Here is an 18600-nt window from a genome sequence, read left to right on the forward strand (position 1 = left end):
TATGTACTCCTTATCACTAGGTCATGAAACAAGTAAATTTAGCACTTGCTGTCCTTGTAATATATCGTATCTTAATGCTTCCTATCACAGTGCTTGAGCACCTACTGACCTATCAAGTTTACCAATATATGAACTGTGCATCATCAATCGTATGTGCTCCTTATCGGTACCATATCAAACAACAAATGTGCCAGGTCATCACTTTCTCATATATGACACCTGATGGTTGATATGATACCATTTAATACTATTACAAATCATAAACAAGCACCATCTTGTACCACCAACACTTCTCCCTACAAATTCACCCATCCTACTGGCTCCACACTTCTGTCTACAAATTCACGCATCCTACTGGCTTGACGCAATGATAGCATGAACTCACCAATTGTACAACATACTAATCATTACCAAACTTCATGGCTTACATATAAATACTGTAATATATCACTGCCACAAAATTGAAGCCAATCAGACACAGCAACAGCTGTAAACAGCCTTGCAAAACTTAAATACTAAATACATATCATTCTAGAACCACTCACACTCAGTCTCAATACCACCCAATTGAATCCCAGGAACAACCAACAGATTGATCTCCAGATAGATCACAGCCCATAACCACACAGTGCACACAAATCTTACTTACTAATCCTCCACAAATATATATCATACCTTGGTTCGTGAACAAACAGCAGAAAAATAAAGCACATGCTACGATTCAATGTACAAAAGAGGTCGATAACACTGCATTGTTACTCCTACAAAAGTCTTCCCTAAGGCATACAATAGCCCAACAAACTGCATGTTCGAGTAGCCACACAACAACACATTATTACTTAGTCACTAATATAGTGTTCCCTACTACCACAGATCAGCACCTTAAACCATTCCTATGAATACATGAACTAAGATCAACGATCGAGACATAGTAAATCAGCATTTCCAACACATTCAGTCCGTGATCCAGCAGTATGGACCGTTCATACACTAGGCCCACCTACCGACAAAGCCCAAACCAAATACCGGTAGCCCACACGGGCGCGCGAATGCGCGCGCCACCGTACTAGTGTATTACAATATGCACTCGCAACCATTGATGATGACTGACTTATCTTAAGCACAAGATCAACATCTTGTTTGATATGCTTCAAAATTCTCTTTGTATATACCCAATGATCTATAGTAGGCTTATGCAAAAGTTGACATACCTTAACATTAATAGAGAAAGCGATATTAGTTCTAGTCAAAGTTAGATAATGCAATGAACCAAGCACCAACAACACTTCTATACCGAGTAGCATCACTAGCTCCAAAAGTCGAGCATTTCCGGATAGGCAGCTTCTCGCCTTGAAGAAGTTTCATCCTAGTCTTGAGCGCAAGTAGTTATGCATGAAACTTAGATTTTGATATATGATTTGATCGCGCCACAAGTGTAGAAACAAATGGGGTGAGCTCATAATCCAACCTTTCCATGATGTATCGAACAAGTTCTTCATCGTTTAGCGTTCTTCTAGCCGACGCCATCTTAGCTTCTAATGACTCCATGAAGTGCCCTTTGATTAGCATGGATCCTTCTTGGTGCATCTGTAGTGGTGCCCATTACAAGAAGAAGATATCTTGAATGCTCCCTCTGTTTTAAATTATAAGACATTTTGATTTAAGTGCATAGAAAAAACTATGTATCTAGAAAAGCCCAAATATCTTATAATTTAGAATGGAGGGAGTAGCTTTCTAGGCTTTGTTCACATGTTTATTGTCACAACCTGTGAGACAATCGCTTAAATAAAAGCAAGAAGAAAACAAAGGACCTACTCATCCGAAGTGCTCCACTCATCAAATGTTGGGTCTAGGATTGTTGGCTTACCTTCTCTTCTTGCTTGCCATCAGTATCGGCTTCGGGAGTATAAACAACAATGGTGAAACATCCTTCAAGGTGTGCACCGCACATATCCATATGGGGACTTGCACTTGCCATAGTTGAGCCCTATACAAATTTAGAGACGTGGAAGCTTGAAACGGAAAGCTAGAGGTAGGAGATGATGTAGAGGGGCTCCTTTATTACTTGTTTTTCTTAGTTCGGCCCTTAGCAGTTCTTGGACAACTTCTTGTGGATAGAGAGACACAACAACGGGTTCATAGCAAACCCTGATGTGGAGGAGGAGGTTGTTGACGATAGATGCATTGAAAACTCTCAGGAAGGGGATATCCATTGGTAATTACAGATCTTGTTCGGCAAAGATCGATTTAAAAATAAATGAATCTATCTCTATCCTCAGTTTTATGCCGGTACAAGAAATTTGACTTACATAAATTTAGTTAGAACTCCAAGCAATATACAACACCATCTTTTAAACACTCGGTTCATCATCGTTCACCAACACTAACAATTAGAAGCTAGGGGTGTTTGGATATCATGGGGGTAACAATTAGCCATGGATTTTGGATACCGGCTAAACATAGGTTAATTATGGGCTGATAAGAACGAGGGTAAAGTGCAATTTTCAACCCTCAACTTGCACATAAGTTCGATTTTCAACCTTAAACTATAAAGTCGGGTATCACACACACTGCAACTATTCAATTTGAACAAATTTGGTCCTTTAGCGGGTTTCGAAGATGGTTTTCTATTTTACAAAAGTAATAAAAATCTGGTTTAACCTCTAAAAATTCATAACTAATCTATATATTTTAAATCAGTAAAATATGTAACCTATACCATTTTTTCTAAAAATATTATTTAACTGTTGGTAATCAATTTATAGTTATTTGAGAATTATTTTTTTTGTTTCTATTATTTTATTGCTTGTGGTCTGGTTTATTAGAAACATGAACAAATAAGATTCAAATAACTCCAAATAGAGCACCAATGGATATTTTTTAGAAAAAAATGGTATTAGTTTCACATTTTTAAAATAAATAAGTTATGAATTTATTGAGATTAAAACAAGTTTTTATTATTTTAGAAAATAGAAACCACCTTTGAAACTAGCTAAAGGACCAAATTTGTCAAGTTTCAACACTTGTAAGGTGTCTAGTACCTAGTTTCATAATTTAGGATTGAAAATCGAACTCCCATGCAAGTTGAACTTTGAAAAATGTACTTTACCCTAAGAACTAACAAAGCTAATAGTTGGTCCGTAAAACCAATTAGCTCTTATTATTCTATAATTAGGGCTTGTTTAGGTATAAGGGCTAATTGTTAACTAGCTAAAATTAGTTAAAATTAGCCCTAATCTATTCAGAATAGGGCTAATAGGTGGGCTACTTTGTTAGCCAAGCATACAACTAGTTGTTAATCAACAAGCTGCCAATCTTAGCTAATTTAGGCTAATTTTTAGTCATACCTAGTAACTAGCCCTAACGATCCAAGCAAGCTCTTAGCCCATGTTCAGCCCATTATTTGAAGATATGCTAAGTTTTAGCTTGGGATCAAACACCCTCCAAGATGCTGGAAAGCTTCTGACGAGAACGTGGCTGCACTGCCAACCGCCCTGTTCGTTTGGACTTGTTTAGCTGATAAGCCATGGCTGAAAGTATTATTGACTGATTTGGTACGAGAGAAAAATACTATTCGTTGACTAAAAAAATATGACCTTTTAAACCAAACAAGCCCAAACAAACCAAAATTGCCACAATGCTTGCATCAGTAAACATAGGACACTCTAGAACACAGTTCACGTGCACTACAACCAGACAATCCCGACGCCAGCACAAACACAATCGTCTCGTTCAAGTACCCATCAGTCACACCTGTCCTACTCCTACATACAAACAATCTACGCTAGGCAGAGACAACAATCGACGACCGACCCATGTAGTAGTATTTGTACTGATCCATGACGACGGCGACGTCTGACCTTCACATGAACATTTTACACAGAGACAACAAAACAGTTTCTTCAGCGTCGTCCCAACTCCCAACAGTAAAGACGAACATTCCACCACTGTCCTATCCTATCGCTGGTCGCTGCCGAAGCAGCTGACGGGAGTGCAACAAAGACCCGGCAGCCGTTCCAGTCGTCCACACTCCACACTCGCTCACTGATTGGCTCCAGAAACGGGTATCGATTTGAAACGTGGGCAATGGAACGGTGTTGTCTTCCACTTTCAGATGTGTTTCTCCGACTCTGAAGATGGCACCGTTGTGTGAATGTGTGATAATAAAGCTTCAGAGGCTGACATTCCTGCCAGGATACCTGCAGCCAATTGATTGAGCTGCCGTGCTGCCGGACCTCCGAGCGTCGCCTTCCTGTGCGCCACGGTGGTTGCCGAAAGGCTGGCGTGTCTACTCTACTGTCGGGTCCCGGAGGCCGATGCTTATCCGCCTCTTCGTCCACGAGCTTACAAGGTTAACCTGTCATTAATCCGTGTGCCGTTGTTCGGCAGTTGCAAGACTGACGTTTAATTCTTTTGGACGGTCAGCTGGTCGACGGCCGTCCGTCCGATCGACGGCGACCGTGCGGATCGGACGGTTGCGGACGGCCGTGACGCTTCGACGCGCGTGCTTTATCAACTGCTCCCTCCCTCCCATCTCGCCCACTTCGTCCTCTTCAATTCCAACTTCCGAGTCGTCACCTCACCCACCGGCTACCGAGAAGCAGAAGCGCACGAGCGACACGCAGGGGAGGCTAAGAGCAAGCGAAGTTTGAATGGCCCGCGATGGCGGCGGCGGAGGGTCACCGGGGGCGGAGCGGCGGCGGGTGGCGCTGCGTGCGCTCCTCGCGTCGGGTGGTCAAGCGGAGGCGGAGGCCGCGAGGGCGCCGGGCAAGGGCCTGCTGCGCGGCCTCCGCTGCACGTCCGCGGCCGCGTCGCAGGCTATCGCGCCGGAGACCCCGCGGCCTCCGGTGGACTGGCGCGGGCTCGGGTGCGCGTCTGCGGCAGCCCAGGCTAACGCGCCGGTGGGCGCGCCCCGGCGTTCCGAGGAGTGGCGCGGGAGGCGGCGGAGGAACGGGAGGGAGAGGCGGAAGGCGAGGGGCGGCGGTGGCGTCAGTGGAGGTGCTGGGGTGGGCGTCGGCGGCGGGGACGTGTGGTGCACGCCGGGGATACCGTTCGCCGCCGAGGCCTCCTCGGTGGACTGCGTGGTGGCGCCGCACCAGACGGTGGCCGCGCGCCGCCGCGCCGAGGCCGACAGGCCGCGCAGGGAGGTATGCCTTAGCCTTACCGCTAGTTGCGGATTCGGTCCTGGATGCAGGATTCTGCATCTATTCGTTCGTACTGAAACCGTTCATAGTTTGCTAGGATTTCATCTTGTATGTCCTTGCATGCCCAGATTTGATGGATGCCGTCACATGTTCACGAGTCATTCCTCATTCATGTCTCTCGCTTTAGTCCTGCCATCCCGTAGCTGTTTCCTCCATTAATCCGTTCAAATTTCTACCTCGTCCTGCGAATTGACCATTGATTATTCCTCGGTGACAGAGGCCTGGCGCGCCTCCGGCCAGGAGGGTCACCATGCGGGAGCACATGTCCTCGTCTCCTCTGAGTTCACCGCCACACCATGACATGCCGTTCGTTGATGCCGACCGTGCACCTTCTGGACGCATCCGACATATGAGTGCCCGCCGGCACTCCCAAGCACGGGCTGAGGAAGAGGTACGATACAGTTACGCAGCATCTATTCTGTTCAGCTCACTGTGTCGTGTGCTTGGATATGAATTTTGTTATGAATCAACTCTGCAAACTACAAATTCACAATGCGTCCTTGCCTGCAATAGGACCTCTTTTTATAATTATAGGTGACTTCCGGTGTGTGTGTTTCTGCTTCATTTGTTAGTTGAGTGTTTCACATGATATCATCCTTTTGAGATATGGAGTGTCAACTAACATGGACTTTCTGTTAGAGTTAGACATCCAGTAGCTAAGAACAGGCTGTGCCTTGGGAAGTGTGTGGTACCCCATGCTATCTACTCTACTCTACTTGCTGGTAACGTACCCATTGAGGAAACGGCCACAGATATGAGGGGTTCACATGACGGCAGGTGATACCGTAATAGGAGAACATGGCTCAGGAATAGATAAGTTTGGTGGTCAGGTGGGACTTTGAGTGTAGATGCAGAGTTCTGGCTATATGCATCAATGTTGAATCATTGTGCTGAGCTGAACAACCATGTTGCTGATTCTTTCGGTTAACTGCCATGTTGCTGAAATGATGCTTGTTTTGCTGTTTACCGAGCTTTCTGGAATGAGCCAGTGGCGATGGATTACACACATTACCAATGATTAAAATTAGGTGTTGTGTTCAAGTAGGTTCGTTCTATAGTAGCAGTAGGTGTTAATTAGCTGTATAAGAAGGTATTATAGAATGTGAACTAGCATTTTTTGTCAGTGAAAGGTGCTCTTTGTTATTACATTATAGTGCTGCAATTACTGGTTGAAGTACTTAGGTGTTCAGGTAAAGGAGTTAACAGTACTGTTTCCATGGTATTTTAGTCTGTAGCCCTATGTACTTGTTCTATACACATGGTATTTTAGTCCGTAGAACGCACACACCGAGGAGATCGACACCTGGCTATTGGTGTGCTTCCACCCCGTCATCCATGTGCATTGTAGATCCTGCAGTATTTTTTAGGGGAGATCCCTGATGATGTCTTTTTTTTGAGGGAACAGGAGGGGCTCAGGAGCCCCTACTGAACCTGGTGATGTCTTTAGTCGGTGTTTTTTTAGGTGCTGTGTTTTCTTCTTTAATTTTTCGAACTTCTTATTTGTGACTTGCAGATGATGTTCCGAACAAGGATATTATTGGGAAGAATGGGTATTTATGATCAGTATCAGGATTGGCGCCTCGATGTTGACAACATGACATATGAGGTATCTTCTCACTGCATACCATGTAAAACAAAACAGAAGATTTTATGCCTTCGTCATCGCTCACTATTTCACTTGACAGGAATTGCTCGATCTTGAGGACCGGATTGGATATGTAAGTACAGGGCTTCGTGAAGACGAGATCATTCAAAGCCTTAGGATGGTCAAGTACTCCGCCTTCAACCCCAAGCATTTTTGTACAGAAATGGATAGGAGATGTAGCATCTGTCAAGTATGCCCCTTCTCTTTCTCTTTTCCCTCCTCACTTCCTGCACGTCTACTCGGCACCTGATGTGTAGCCATCGATTCCATTTCAATTTTCAGGAAGAGTTTGAAGCAAACGAGGAAACTGGGAAGCTGAGCTGTGGCCACAGCTATCATGTGCATTGCATAAAGCAGTGGCTTTCTCGGAAGAACGCTTGCCCGGTTTGCAAGACCACTGTCTCAAAGACCTGAAGTCCTTATTCTAGTGTCTAAACCACACTTTCATCGAGTATAATTAATCAAATTGAAATGCAAAAGATTAGTTCTTCTTTTGTTGCTGTACAGCCCAGCCGTCTGCATACACGCTTGTACAAAATTTACAATTTTTTCTCCATGGTCTATTGAGTACAGTGTCTAGTACAGTACTGCCTGTCTGACTCAACGCATGACAGTCGGACTGCATGAGTTCTTCCATGCATTCTGTTGGGAAAGTTGCTGCATTTCAATATAATTTAAGACTTTTTCCCCCAGCTCCAGCTTGAATTCAGCTTGGTCTGAACTATGAAGTATTGGGGAGCATGTTTCATCCACCACATTTCCTGGTGACGACCTTCAGGTACTTGGGCCTTGTTTAGTTGGCGAAAATTTTTGGGGAATGGTACGGTAGCACTTTTGTTGTTATTTGACAATTGGTGTTCAATCATAGTCTAATTAGCCTTAAAAGATTCGTCTCGTGAATTTCGTCTAAACTGTGTAATTAGTTTTATTTTTTATTTATATTTAATGCTTCATACATGCGTCCAAAGATTCGATGTGACGAGAAATCTTGAAAAATTTTACAAAATTTTGGGAACTAAACAGGCAGACACCACTGTCCTCGTCTTCCTGCTCTTGATGCTGAGCGACGGCGGCCTTTGCTTCCGCACCACCACCGACGATGACGGTGTCCCCGTCGTCTCCGACCCCACGCCCTCCCTCAGCGCCGGCCTCCTCCGCGTCTGCGCGCGCTGCAAGCCAACCCGCGGTTCAGGCTCCTCTCCGCTCGGGCTGTCCGTGGCATCAGCTTCCAAGGCCCTCGCTTGTGCCATTTCCTTCTCGATCATCTCGATCCGCATCGATATCTTCTTAACGCCGGCGCGCAGCGCTTCCGCCCACGCCTCCGCCGCGGCCACCTTCTTCTCGGCGACGATCCGGACGACCTCGGGGCGGCCGGTCAGGTACTCGTACTCGAACCTGGAGATCGTCACGTTCCCGGACGTCTGCTGCGACATGACCGCCGCCCTGGCCAGCGTTGCGGCCTCGACGGCAGCCCTGAGCTTCACCGTCGCCACGGCCTCCGACGCCCTTGCTGCCTCGAGCTCCTTGACTGACTCCCTGACCCACTGCTCGACCGCCGCGATCTCGGCGCCGACGGTGTCCGCGTCCTCTTCTGACGCACTGGTTCTCCAGCTCCGTCAGCGCCCTCTCCTTCTCCGCCGCCTCGGTCTCCTCGCCCAGCTGCCGCAGCGCGGCCGACAGCTCGGCGAGCACCGCCTCGGCCCTCTCATCAGCGGCCGTGGCGGCGTCCAGTCGGGACCTGGCCCTGAGAAGCCTGGCGTTCAGCTGCTGCACCTGCGCGCTGGCCCTCTCCTCCTGCTCGGCTAGGCGGTCGATCTCCTCGGTGACACGCGCCTTCTCCATGCGCGTGCGTTCCACGGAGCCGGTGAACCGGGCTCCCTCTTCCTTGATGGACTCCAGCTCTACCCTCGCCGAGGTCAGCTCGGACTCCGCAGCCTGCCGCGACGAGCGGTCGTCGCGTTCGTGCTCCCCGTGTCGCGCGATCGTCAGTGCGTACTCGGCGTGGCGCGTCTCCTCCGTCGCTGGCACCACCGCCGTGTCCGCGGACTCGAGTCCCACGTCGGAGCTGCTGGCGGTGGCGTACCTGTCGTCAGGGTCGCTCGCTCCGAGGCTCCTGTCCCTCCGCAGCACGTCGGCAAGCGCCCTCGTGACCTGGACGCCCTCGCGGAATCCTCCGGCCACGGCGAGCTCCGCTATGCCACGGCCACGCTCCTCCTCGTTTTCCTCGCCGGTCTCTCGCTCAACGCCGTCGAGCTTACGCGAACCGGGGCTTATCGCTCTGGGCGTCGGCGTCTCCGCGTCTCCGTGAGCCTCGGCCTTGGCCTCCCTCGCGGCCTTCACCTCGCACCGCAGCTCCCGGAGCTCGCTCTTGACGCGGTCCAGCTCCTGCATCACCTCGACGAGCAGCGTGTTGCTCTGATCCCGAGGCTGATCGGCATCCACCACCAGCCCCGGCTTCTTCCTCCTGCTGCTACCGCTGCCGCTGGCATGTGTTCTTTGGAGCTCCGGCCTGTGAGAAGACCTCGCCGTGGTGTTGGCCTGCTCGATCTGCCGCTCCAGTTCCTGCGCCATGCCAGTTGCCCTCGACAGCTCGGACTCGGCACGGCCGCGCTCTCGCTCCGTGACGGCCCTGCGCTGGTGCAGCCTCTCCAGGCTGGGTCTCGCCGGTGAGTCGTTCGCAGGTGAGAATTTCTACATGCGCCACGGTCGATGTCAAATTCATCACAGAGCAGTACAAATCGGCAGCAAAAAGGACATTAAAGAAAGAAAGAAAAAGGCAGCGCATCATTTCCTTCCAGAGATTTGATCAGATGGTACCTTGTGGGTGGCTCTTCTCGTTCTCCTGCTCCTCCCCGGCCTCCTCACGTCGATGCTCTGACCAAAGATGCTCATGGCCTCTCCTAATCTGATCTCTCCAGAGTTCTGCTCCATTTTACCCTCCATGTTCTTGGAAGGTCTCTTGGAAGCTGGAAACTATGGTTATATAGTATGACAGAAACAAGGTAAAAGGATTCTGGAGCCGTGTGTGTTAACAGAAATGACAAAGCGTTGGCGCTGAAGTTCCAAGCCTGAATGCTTGGCAGAATTCAGAGGAGCTCACTAGCAGTACAACACATCGCAGTCGCAGCTATATTATCCATGATGTCGCGGCCTCCTTCTAGAAACGAGCAAATATCTGGCTGGTGATTGTGATTTGTCCCCCAGCTCGCATTTCCTTGTTAAATCAGTTGCCTTGGTGGTTCATTGGACAGCATATAAATGCAAGTCCCAAGATCACTTTGGGTCGATGAAATCAGGAGCGGTTTTAGGTTGGAGTGAGTCACGCAGCCTCAGGAGGCAGATTACTGCTTCGAAAACATTATGGTGTAGATTAGTAGAAGCTCACCGAATATGCGGAGGTTTCATGTTCTTGTTTACATATATTTTGGGAGAACTGACTGGACAAACGGGCCCTGTCGTATTCAGCTTCAGCAATCTGAATATCTGATAGGCTGAAGCTGATGCTCTCGTCTCCTGCTGCCAAAACCCGGAAACGAATCACACCACCTCATAACCGCAATTCCATGCGTCACCGAAGCTAACGACATTAATAGAGCTCGTTATATGGGTGAGCAGCGGCGGGCCCAGGATTTGGGAGCTGGGTATTCAAAACATAAAGGGGTAACAATTTTTTTTTTCTGAAAACCAAATGGCTAATATTCGTCATGTATAATGCCATATAGTTAAAATCGCATAATATATAGTTCAAGAATTTAGCAGAATTTCCACTAGAATCTAAATCTGAGCATAAATTGAAATTGTTTCGGTGCCTGGCGTGTTGGCCTACTGCTGGCGCTCGGCGGCAGCCGGCTTTCGCCCGCCCTAGCTGCTGGCCCGCGCCCGAGCCTCCTGTCCGCCGCCGCCGCCGCCGCCCGCTGCCGCTAGCCGCTCGGAGTCAGAGCTAGGTTCAACGGTTCGGTTCGGGGGAATTGGGGAAAGAACGGAGACCACGCGGCGCGGCTGACGGCGACTCCGTGAGCCTTCCCTGTGCGTGCAAGACAGGAGAAAGGAGGTGGGAGCGCGATTTTGGGCCTCCGGTAGAGAAATTGGGCTGCTCAGTCTCGTTGGGCCATCGGTGGGAGAGAAAACCAGAGTGAGAATTGGGCCTATTTGCCTGTAGAGGTATTCAGTTCGCAGTATATTTGTTTTTTTCATATACAGACTTGTATATGCACTATATGTATAAATTTTTTTGTCAAAAAAATTTGGGTATTCAACTGAATACCATTGAATACAAGTGAGCCCGCCCCTGTGGGTGAGCAAGATACAATGCCCGTGCCTTGGAGACTCCTATGGACCTACTAAGACTACCTCAACGGGGAGTTGCAAACCCAAAATACGTTCCTCATGGTGTTTTGCCTACAAAAAACAGCCTCCAACGCGTGACCCAAACACATCACCTATTTTGCCTACTGGCACAAACCATACGCAAAAAAGCATCACCTCTCTCCTCGCTACGCAAATCTCTGATGGCACGGCCGGCGGCAGCGATTTCTCCTGCGAGGGCTTTGGCGCGGCGGGCCCTCGGCTGCTAGCTGCGCTCGGCTCCAGTGCGAGGGCAGAGCGGATTCAGAGAGAGAGCGCGGGGAAGAGAGGGCGGAACAGAGGGAGAGCAGAGCTCGGCGACTGGCAGCAGCCCTGGTGGTGCCCGGCTCCGGCGACTGTTGATGGCGAGCGCGGGTGGTCCAGCAATGCATCCCGCGGAGTCCGGCCCGCCAACGGTTTCACAAGTGAAAAAACCTTTGCATGCCTGGGCTTGAGCTGGCGCACAGTCAACGCCTCACGATTATTTAAAGTCTTAACTCGTTTTTTTGGCAAAAAAAGAACTTCCCAACAAAAAAAAAGTTACATATCTAACTCGCATCGGCAATTGATATAGCGATATTAACTTATCATCCGCCGGCGGTGGTCGCGGATGGCGGCGCTCGGTGGTGGTCGCGGATGGCGGCGCTCGGTGGCGCGGCTCCGGCGATGCTCGGCTCCAACGGCGTCCAACCGTGGCGGTTGCTATGGCGACGGCGGTCGCAGGCCGGGTCGGGACTCCGGCGCGGTGGACTGCGAGCGGCGACGGGAGCTTCTCTCGTTTGCGTCAGCTGTTGAAAAGGGTAATTTTTTTGGTCCGTGACCCTTCGCTGTGCGGTACCCAAACCCTGATATGCCTCTCGTTTTTAGGTCTGATCTGTTGGAGACGGTCTAATACCAGGCACAACCGGTGAATTTTCACTTTGCTGTTGGCGCCTGTGCAGAGGACAAGCTGTGGAACTGTATCATCACCATTGCTGCATGAGCTTCATCCTGGGAATTGCTGTCAGACTGTCAGATCAGCAGTGACGACATGTATCATGTATGCAGCGAGAAGACACAGCCCTTGATGAACTAATGGTGCGATGCCAAGACATGGCTGCTCTGCTCCTGGCTGGCAAGACAGTTGGCGGCTCTGCATTTTTGGCATTTAAATTAATTAATATATAATATTTCAATTTATTTTGTTTTCAAATTAATCAAACGGGCCCTGTCGTATTCAGCTTCAGCAATCTGAATATCTGATAGGCTGAAGCTGATGCTCTCGTCTCCTGCTGCTAAATTACTACCCGGAAACGAATCACACCACCTCATAACCGCAATTCCATGCGTCACCGAAGCTAACGACATTAATAGAGCTCGTTATATGGGTGAGCAAGATACAATGCCCGTGCCTTGGAGACTCCTATGGACCTACTAATACCAGGCACAACCGGTGAATTTTCACTTTGCTGTTGGCACCTGTGCAGAGGACAAGCTGTGGAACTGTATCATCACCATTGCTGCATGAGCTACATCCTGGGAATTGCTGTCAGACTGTCAGATCAGCAGTGACGGCATGTATCATGTATGCAGCGAGAAGACAGCACTGCAGCCCGTTCGGTTGGCTGGTTCGTATTGTTGCTGGTTTATGAAGGAGTACTGCTGGCTGATTTGTGTGAGAGAAAAATACTACGATCGTTTACGACAAGCTGACTGGCAAGACAGTTTGCTGCTCTGCATTTTTGACATTTAAATTAATTAATATATAATATTTCAATTTATTTTGTTTTCAAATTAATCAATTAATATAAAATTTGAATTTAGTTTGTTGGGGCCCTCCTAAATAGAAGAACACCCTTCAAAAATTAGGATATGCTGCTAATTGTGGCAAGCACACGGTATTCTTTAGTAAAAGGCGAAAGAATAGTTCGCTTTGTGCTCACCACGCAGCTGCGTGTTTTGTATCAGTGACACTGCCCTTCCTCTTATAGCACACCCCATAATCCCATCTTAGTAGCTGCACGATATGGTGCTAATTCATCGTCAGCTGTCTAACCTTTGCTTTCCCCTAGGCTGTCCAGCAATTCGGTGGGCTGTGGTACATCCATCCTTGGGCTGTCCAGCAATGCATCCCGCGGAGTCCGGCCCGCCAACGGTTTCACAAGTGAAAAAACCTTTGCATGCCTGGGCTTGAGCTGGCGCACAGTCAACGCCTCACGATTATTTAAAGTCTTAACTCGTTTTTTGGCAAAAAAAGAACTTCCCAACAAAAAAAAAAGTTACATATCTAACTCGCATCGCCAATTGATATAGCGATATTAACTTATCATCACCAATAAACTGGCAGAACTACCTTACCGCCGATTCAAATGGTGGAAACTTTTTTTTTGTGACAATGTCTTAAAAATCACAGTTTTTTCATATGAAATCAGACAGGGACAAAAAACACAAAATTCATGTAGCCTGACGAGATCTACAACTTTAAAGTTCATGATTTTTTTTTTCGTTTGAAGCCATCTTAGTGCTGAATAATTGATACAACACTCACATGTATACAAATATAGATTTGAAACTTGTATTGGTTATTTTGGCATCAAAATGACTTTAAAAAAAGTTGTGTGCTCATGGACTCGCCGGTGTCGATCAGACGATCAATCATTACTTGTGGGCTTGTGGGTGTAAGAAAAATGTAGAAGCAATGAGGCACGATAGCGGCCTGGCTGCCACGATAGCGGCGGCAGCAGCAGAGACATGCAGACGCATGCTGCATCCCTGCCCATGGCCGCGCTCTGGAGATACAGCAAGCTGCTTTCCTTCTGTATATTTTTATTTTCTCGTTGATGCCATTCTCTCATGCGTTGTCAGCGAGTCCCAGAATGTATCTGTTGGTTGACAGATTCTATATCGTAGTCCTCAGCGTAATTCAAAAAAAAGTGAAGCATGCTTTAGCTGTGATTTTGGGTGAATGGCAGTAGGTTGCATTAAGGATGTGATAAGACAGTGACACTGAGAATGGAGTGACGCAAAAAGAGGGCAGTGCTGCTTTCAACATCTACTGTACAGGCAGACAAAATAACCTGTTACCTGGCATACAATGCACCAGATTGCGTTCTGGGCTGAACCTATAACTATGAACACCTATCTCTATCTGATGGCATTTAGCCCATACAAAAGAACAATCACAAATAAAAAAAAAGTACAACCGGGGGTCAAAGAAAATATGGGACTGCAGTTCTTGGCCCTCGCATCTAGTTGTTTTCTTTCGTCTCCGTGAAAAACTTGACCTCCCTTTCCTGGAAACAGAGCAAAAAAGATCAGCAGATAAAAGCACAGGAAAATAACACCACCAGAACTCATGTCAGCACAAACCGGTTGCTGCAATAACTTGGTAGCTTAAAATTCACATGCCGTTAAAATAGAATAGATGAAAGCCACCATTAGTTTCCTAGTTTAAATTGTTGCATCCACGTCATTGAGATGACTGACACAAAGATAAATCTTTCAAAATTATAATGGAATTGTTCAGTTCCAGCCATATAACAATAGTACGTTGTACGAAGACAAAAAAAAAAAAAAGATGTAGAGGAGCAATTTCTAAGTCTGCTCCCCCACATGCTTATGTATTAGGACTCGAGCAGCTTCTACAGTCCATCATAGGAAAACATAATGTTACTATGTTAGCACTTTACATCCTAGATATACAACATGAGCACCAGAACAAAACCTTTTAACACCAAGCAAGTTGGGGTAGGCTACATCCAAGATATACAAACTAGCAAAAACCTTTCTTTGAAATTATCAAAGACCCAAAATCAGGAGGATTCCTTTAATATTCGTATTGTCATTTGAAGGCAGCCATCCAAATACCAGGAGCTAGTGCATGAGTGAACATGAAGTGACCTACCATATTTTCACTGAAGCTTAGTATAGAAGCAACATTGCCACATCGGTAACAATAATTAGGTGCAGACCACGATAAAGACCTAGTGAGCATGTGGAACTGCATTTTGACGCAAATCTACAAGTGATGTTTTTTTTTTGAGTAAAAATCTACAAGTGATGTTGTGAACTGATAACTCACAGTTACAAGACCTTTGTCAAACATGTACTTTAGGCCTTCCTGGACCAGTTGATGAGCCCGGCAAACTAATTCAATCTTGTTAATATGGTTGAACTGCATTGAAAAAAGGCCAAGCAGTAAGCATGTACTTGAAATCAACTATATACAGTAATAAACAAAAGAAAAAAATACCTCTTGAGTCATCCTTGTTCCAAAGAGCCAACCTGCTCCACGGGGACTAACTGCCCATGTATCAATCTCTTCTGGGTCGCTCCACATCAGATCACAGAAAGGCCCTTCATGCGGAATTTCAAAATTGTGATCAATTATTTGTATCTGGAAACAACAAAGTTATGGAATATTCATGAGACACAAAACCGAGTCAGCATTCTCTGAAAACAGATTTGACCTCATCCAACAGAAAAGTGAAATCACAGGGTCAGATATTTGTTCAGTTGATGCATGAGTTCCACTAAACAAGCATTTCGCTATATGCATGGGTGGTTTCCACATTTTTTCATCACAAGAATATCTCTAGTAGCAAACTAGCATTAAATTTCAAAAAGGCGGCCTACACAGTCAACTGGTGGAAAGTTAGTAACTGATAACCACTTACTTTCTGATGCTAGCTAGAATAACCACTCATCATCTGATGCTTTTCTTAATGAAGGTATCCCTTAAAACAGCTAGAAAGCTACTGAAAGGGGCATAAAGTGTCCCTAACTAATTTACAAAGAAAAAAGGGTAACAAGCCTTAAAATGGCATATTGGCATCATAATTCGCAAAGCAACATATCTTATGATATGATAGTTCATCAGGACATTATAAAGAGGCAAAACCTCATCAAATGAAGATGAAGAATCACTAACCTGATCTACTGACCGTACATTGGGTGAAAGGCCACCATGAACACAAAGGACCTAGATATTCAGCATGTCAGCAAGTATAACTTGTCAGGTTGTTGCTTCTCACTGGTCATGAAATAAAATCACAAAAAAAAAAAAAAATTAACCGGTAACTTACTGTGCCATTAATGATTGTTGAAAGATTAAGGTAATAAAAAACATCAGTACAATATCGCCATGCATTGGCATTTCCATATTTCGTTTGACACATCATAAAAACCATACACCTAAAACATAAATAAATGCATTAGCCTTTTTCATGATATAGAACTGTTGGGTTGGCCAGGCACGGTAGGCAATATTCTTATTTAGAATAAATGAATTGAACTAAATGAGACAGCAACTGAAAAGAAATATGTGAATGCAAATTAGAGAAAATACAAAATGGGAAAATAATCTTTACATTTGGACATAAGTTTACCTGTGTCAACTGTCTGCTTTCATGATTTCCGCGCAGCCGGGTTATGTGGGCAGGATACCTATAACATACAGAAAATCAATGAAACAATAAATTTAAATGAGGCTTCACATAGATTTATGATCTTAGCTTCTTGAAATTACGAATTGAGAAACAGCCTACAGAACTAGCGAAACAAGTTGGAATGAAAGAGAATAAATTATTACAATTGATGTATCAAAATGGAGTCAACACAATCTGGTGCTATTAGGAAATTTGTTTAGCGGACATTAATTCTACGGACCAAAAAATATCTAAAACATCTTTATGTTCCAACAACTCTACTTAGGTGGCTAAACTAACAGGTACACACTTTCTAGAGGTTCTTCATATTAAATCTCATGTGCCCAGTCACTAACTAGATCTCGGTAAATCACTGGCAGTCATTGTTTTAGAAAGCACTATGCGCTACTACTTGATTCCTAGCTCTTCAGTTGGTCCAGGAAGCAATAAGGAACTGTGAGATAGGATGGGGTATAGCACCCAGGTGGCCATTTTTTTTCAAACAGTGTTGACAAACTAAAGCTACAGCCTACAGGATAAATTGATATCAATGCTACTTTGAATAGGGAGAAAAGAAACAAGCATAGTGTAATTAACATGTACTCCTATACATGAAAGCTCAAAAGCCACAATTTTGTAGTATACAGACCTAATTAAGAAGGTCCTAATTTATGTAGCAGTAATCTGGATGTTTCGCATGATGACACTCAGATTGGTTAAATACATGACATCAAGGAAACAAATCCAAAAATGGATATTAAATACTATGTAAAATAAAATGCTCAAGACTCTTGGGCCCTGTTCGCGTCTCTTATAATTCGTACTTTTCAGCTTGTTTTTTCAGTCGGAATAGTGTTTTTCTCTCCCAACAAATCAGTCGGAACAGTGTTTCGGCTTGTTTTTTTCAGCGAAGCAAACGGAGCCTTGACATCGCACGTAACTGGACCAGTATTAAGTACTTTGTAAAATGCTCACCACTCTATGATATCATAACTACCATTAAAAAAAAACAATACCCGAACAGGCATTCAATACCTTGCTTTTAGAAGCAAAAGGATAGTGAAGACCTCTAGGCTGTTGAACCCGCGGTCAACAAAGTCGCTCTGCAAGTCAATCCAACCTCAGGTCATGAATCAGTGACATTGCTCCGACACAGGTTACCTAGTCACCAGTGCATCAATAACTCAAGAGCGGACCATAAATACGTAATTTGTATCAGGGACATTCCCTCCAGTTGCAAACAGCTTCATGAGGTCATGGAACTGCCCGTGGATGTCACCGCACACAGTCACAGGGCTGTTGACAGGCTGCACATTCGACTCTTCGATAAGAATCTCCTTCATCTGGATTTTCACCATAGAATTAGTACATTTTACACAGCACATGTGCAGAACACACGAATACAAGCATCGCACGCTCGTGACCCGAATTCCCAGCAGGCCAGCACCGAACTCATCAGAGTATCAAACAATAAGTAAACGGGAAACCCAGAGACTTGGCCACTCGACCTTAATGGCCTGAAGCAAACCTTAAGGGCATGTTCGGTTGTAAGGGATTAATTCCCCCCGTGGAACCAATCCACACAGCTGTAGGTGGGGAGATCGCTGAGGTGCAGGGCGCCTTTGTGGGGATTCGTTCCTGTGCAGGTAGCCTCCGCACGTTCTGCTGCATGTAGCCTCCGCAAGGATTCATTCCACGACTCTAGAGACCGGGCTTGATTCCAGGCGAGGTGAAGGGGTTTGTGCTGCATGTGGCCTTCGCAGGATCCTCGAGTGGGCTAAGAGTGCACACGTTTTAGGAAGGAACGGGGATTGAATCCAGTTCTGGGTACGTCCACAACCGAACAAGCCCTAAAGCAAAAGGCTAGAGCATTAAGGGATTATCAGAGAGCCGAGAGGACAGTACGTATTCGCAGAGGGACTGGAGTTCGTGCTCGGCGAGGTGCTGCCCCTCCTTGACCTTAGCGATCCACAGATCCAAATCCATAATCCGAGACAGCTGA

General features: G+C 46.2%; 2 protein-coding genes, 1 non-coding gene and 1 pseudogene across 4 annotated transcripts; 1 reads left to right on the forward strand and 3 right to left on the reverse strand.

Annotated features, from left to right (window-relative positions):
• Nucleotides 1-4539: 4539 nt before the first annotated feature.
• Nucleotides 4540-7541, forward strand: LOC136516917 (uncharacterized). The gene is made up of 5 exons (XM_066510421.1): nt 4540-5147; nt 5422-5595; nt 6718-6810; nt 6890-7039; nt 7132-7541. Exons 1-5 carry the CDS (start codon nt 4653-4655, stop codon nt 7261-7263), a joined length of 1044 nt encoding a protein of 347 aa, XP_066366518.1. The 5' UTR covers nt 4540-4652; the 3' UTR covers nt 7264-7541.
• LOC136516916 (WEB family protein At5g55860-like) lies at nt 7507-10238 on the reverse strand. 2 transcript variants are annotated; one of them, XR_010774148.1, is made up of 3 exons: nt 9667-10238; nt 7879-9540; nt 7507-7637 (listed from the first exon to the last, which is right to left on the reverse strand). XR_010774148.1 is itself a non-coding variant. In XM_066510419.1 (2 exons), the coding sequence occupies exons 1-2, from the start codon at nt 9790-9792 to the stop codon at nt 8137-8139; spliced, it is 1530 nt and encodes a 509-aa protein (XP_066366516.1). In that variant the 5' UTR covers nt 9793-10238; the 3' UTR covers nt 7774-8136. The 2 variants fall into 2 exon arrangements, 1 of the variants encoding a protein (XP_066366516.1); XM_066510419.1 differs by lacking the exon at nt 7507-7637 and having other exon boundaries at nt 7774-9540.
• Nucleotides 10239-13005: 2767 nt separating this feature from the next.
• LOC136519314 (U5 spliceosomal RNA) lies at nt 13006-13124 on the reverse strand. Its single transcript, XR_010774863.1, has one exon. It is a non-coding gene; the product is annotated as a U5 spliceosomal RNA (small nuclear RNA).
• A 1296-nt stretch (nt 13125-14420) lies between these two features.
• Nucleotides 14421-18584, reverse strand: LOC136518304 (phytochrome-associated serine/threonine-protein phosphatase 3-like; annotated as a pseudogene).
• Between the last annotated feature and the right edge of the window lie 16 nt (nt 18585-18600).

This window comes from Miscanthus floridulus, chromosome 17 (genome assembly GCF_019320115.1).
Source record: "Miscanthus floridulus cultivar M001 chromosome 17, ASM1932011v1, whole genome shotgun sequence".
Classification (NCBI taxonomy): domain Eukaryota; kingdom Viridiplantae; phylum Streptophyta; class Magnoliopsida; order Poales; family Poaceae; genus Miscanthus; species Miscanthus floridulus.

What these genes read in the sequence shown, in the direction of transcription:
- LOC136516917 (XM_066510421.1), top strand. Translation starts at nt 4,653, where the DNA reads ATGGCCCGCGATGGCGGCGGCGGAGGGTCACCGGGGGCGGAGCGGCGG. An exon ending in AAGCACGGGCTGAGGAAGAG is followed by an intron (nt 5,596 to 6,717) that starts GTACGATACAGT and finishes TGTGACTTGCAG; the next exon opens with ATGATGTTCCGAACAAGGAT. An exon ending in TTGACAACATGACATATGAG is followed by an intron (nt 6,811 to 6,889) that starts GTATCTTCTCAC and finishes TTCACTTGACAG; the next exon opens with GAATTGCTCGATCTTGAGGA.
- LOC136516916 (XM_066510419.1), bottom strand. Translation starts at nt 9,792, where the DNA reads ATGGAGGGTAAAATGGAGCAGAACTCTGGAGAGATCAGATTAGGAGAG. An exon ending in CGAGAAGAGCCACCCACAAG is followed by an intron (nt 9,541 to 9,666) that starts GTACCATCTGAT and finishes TGGCGCATGTAG; the next exon opens with AAATTCTCACCTGCGAACGA.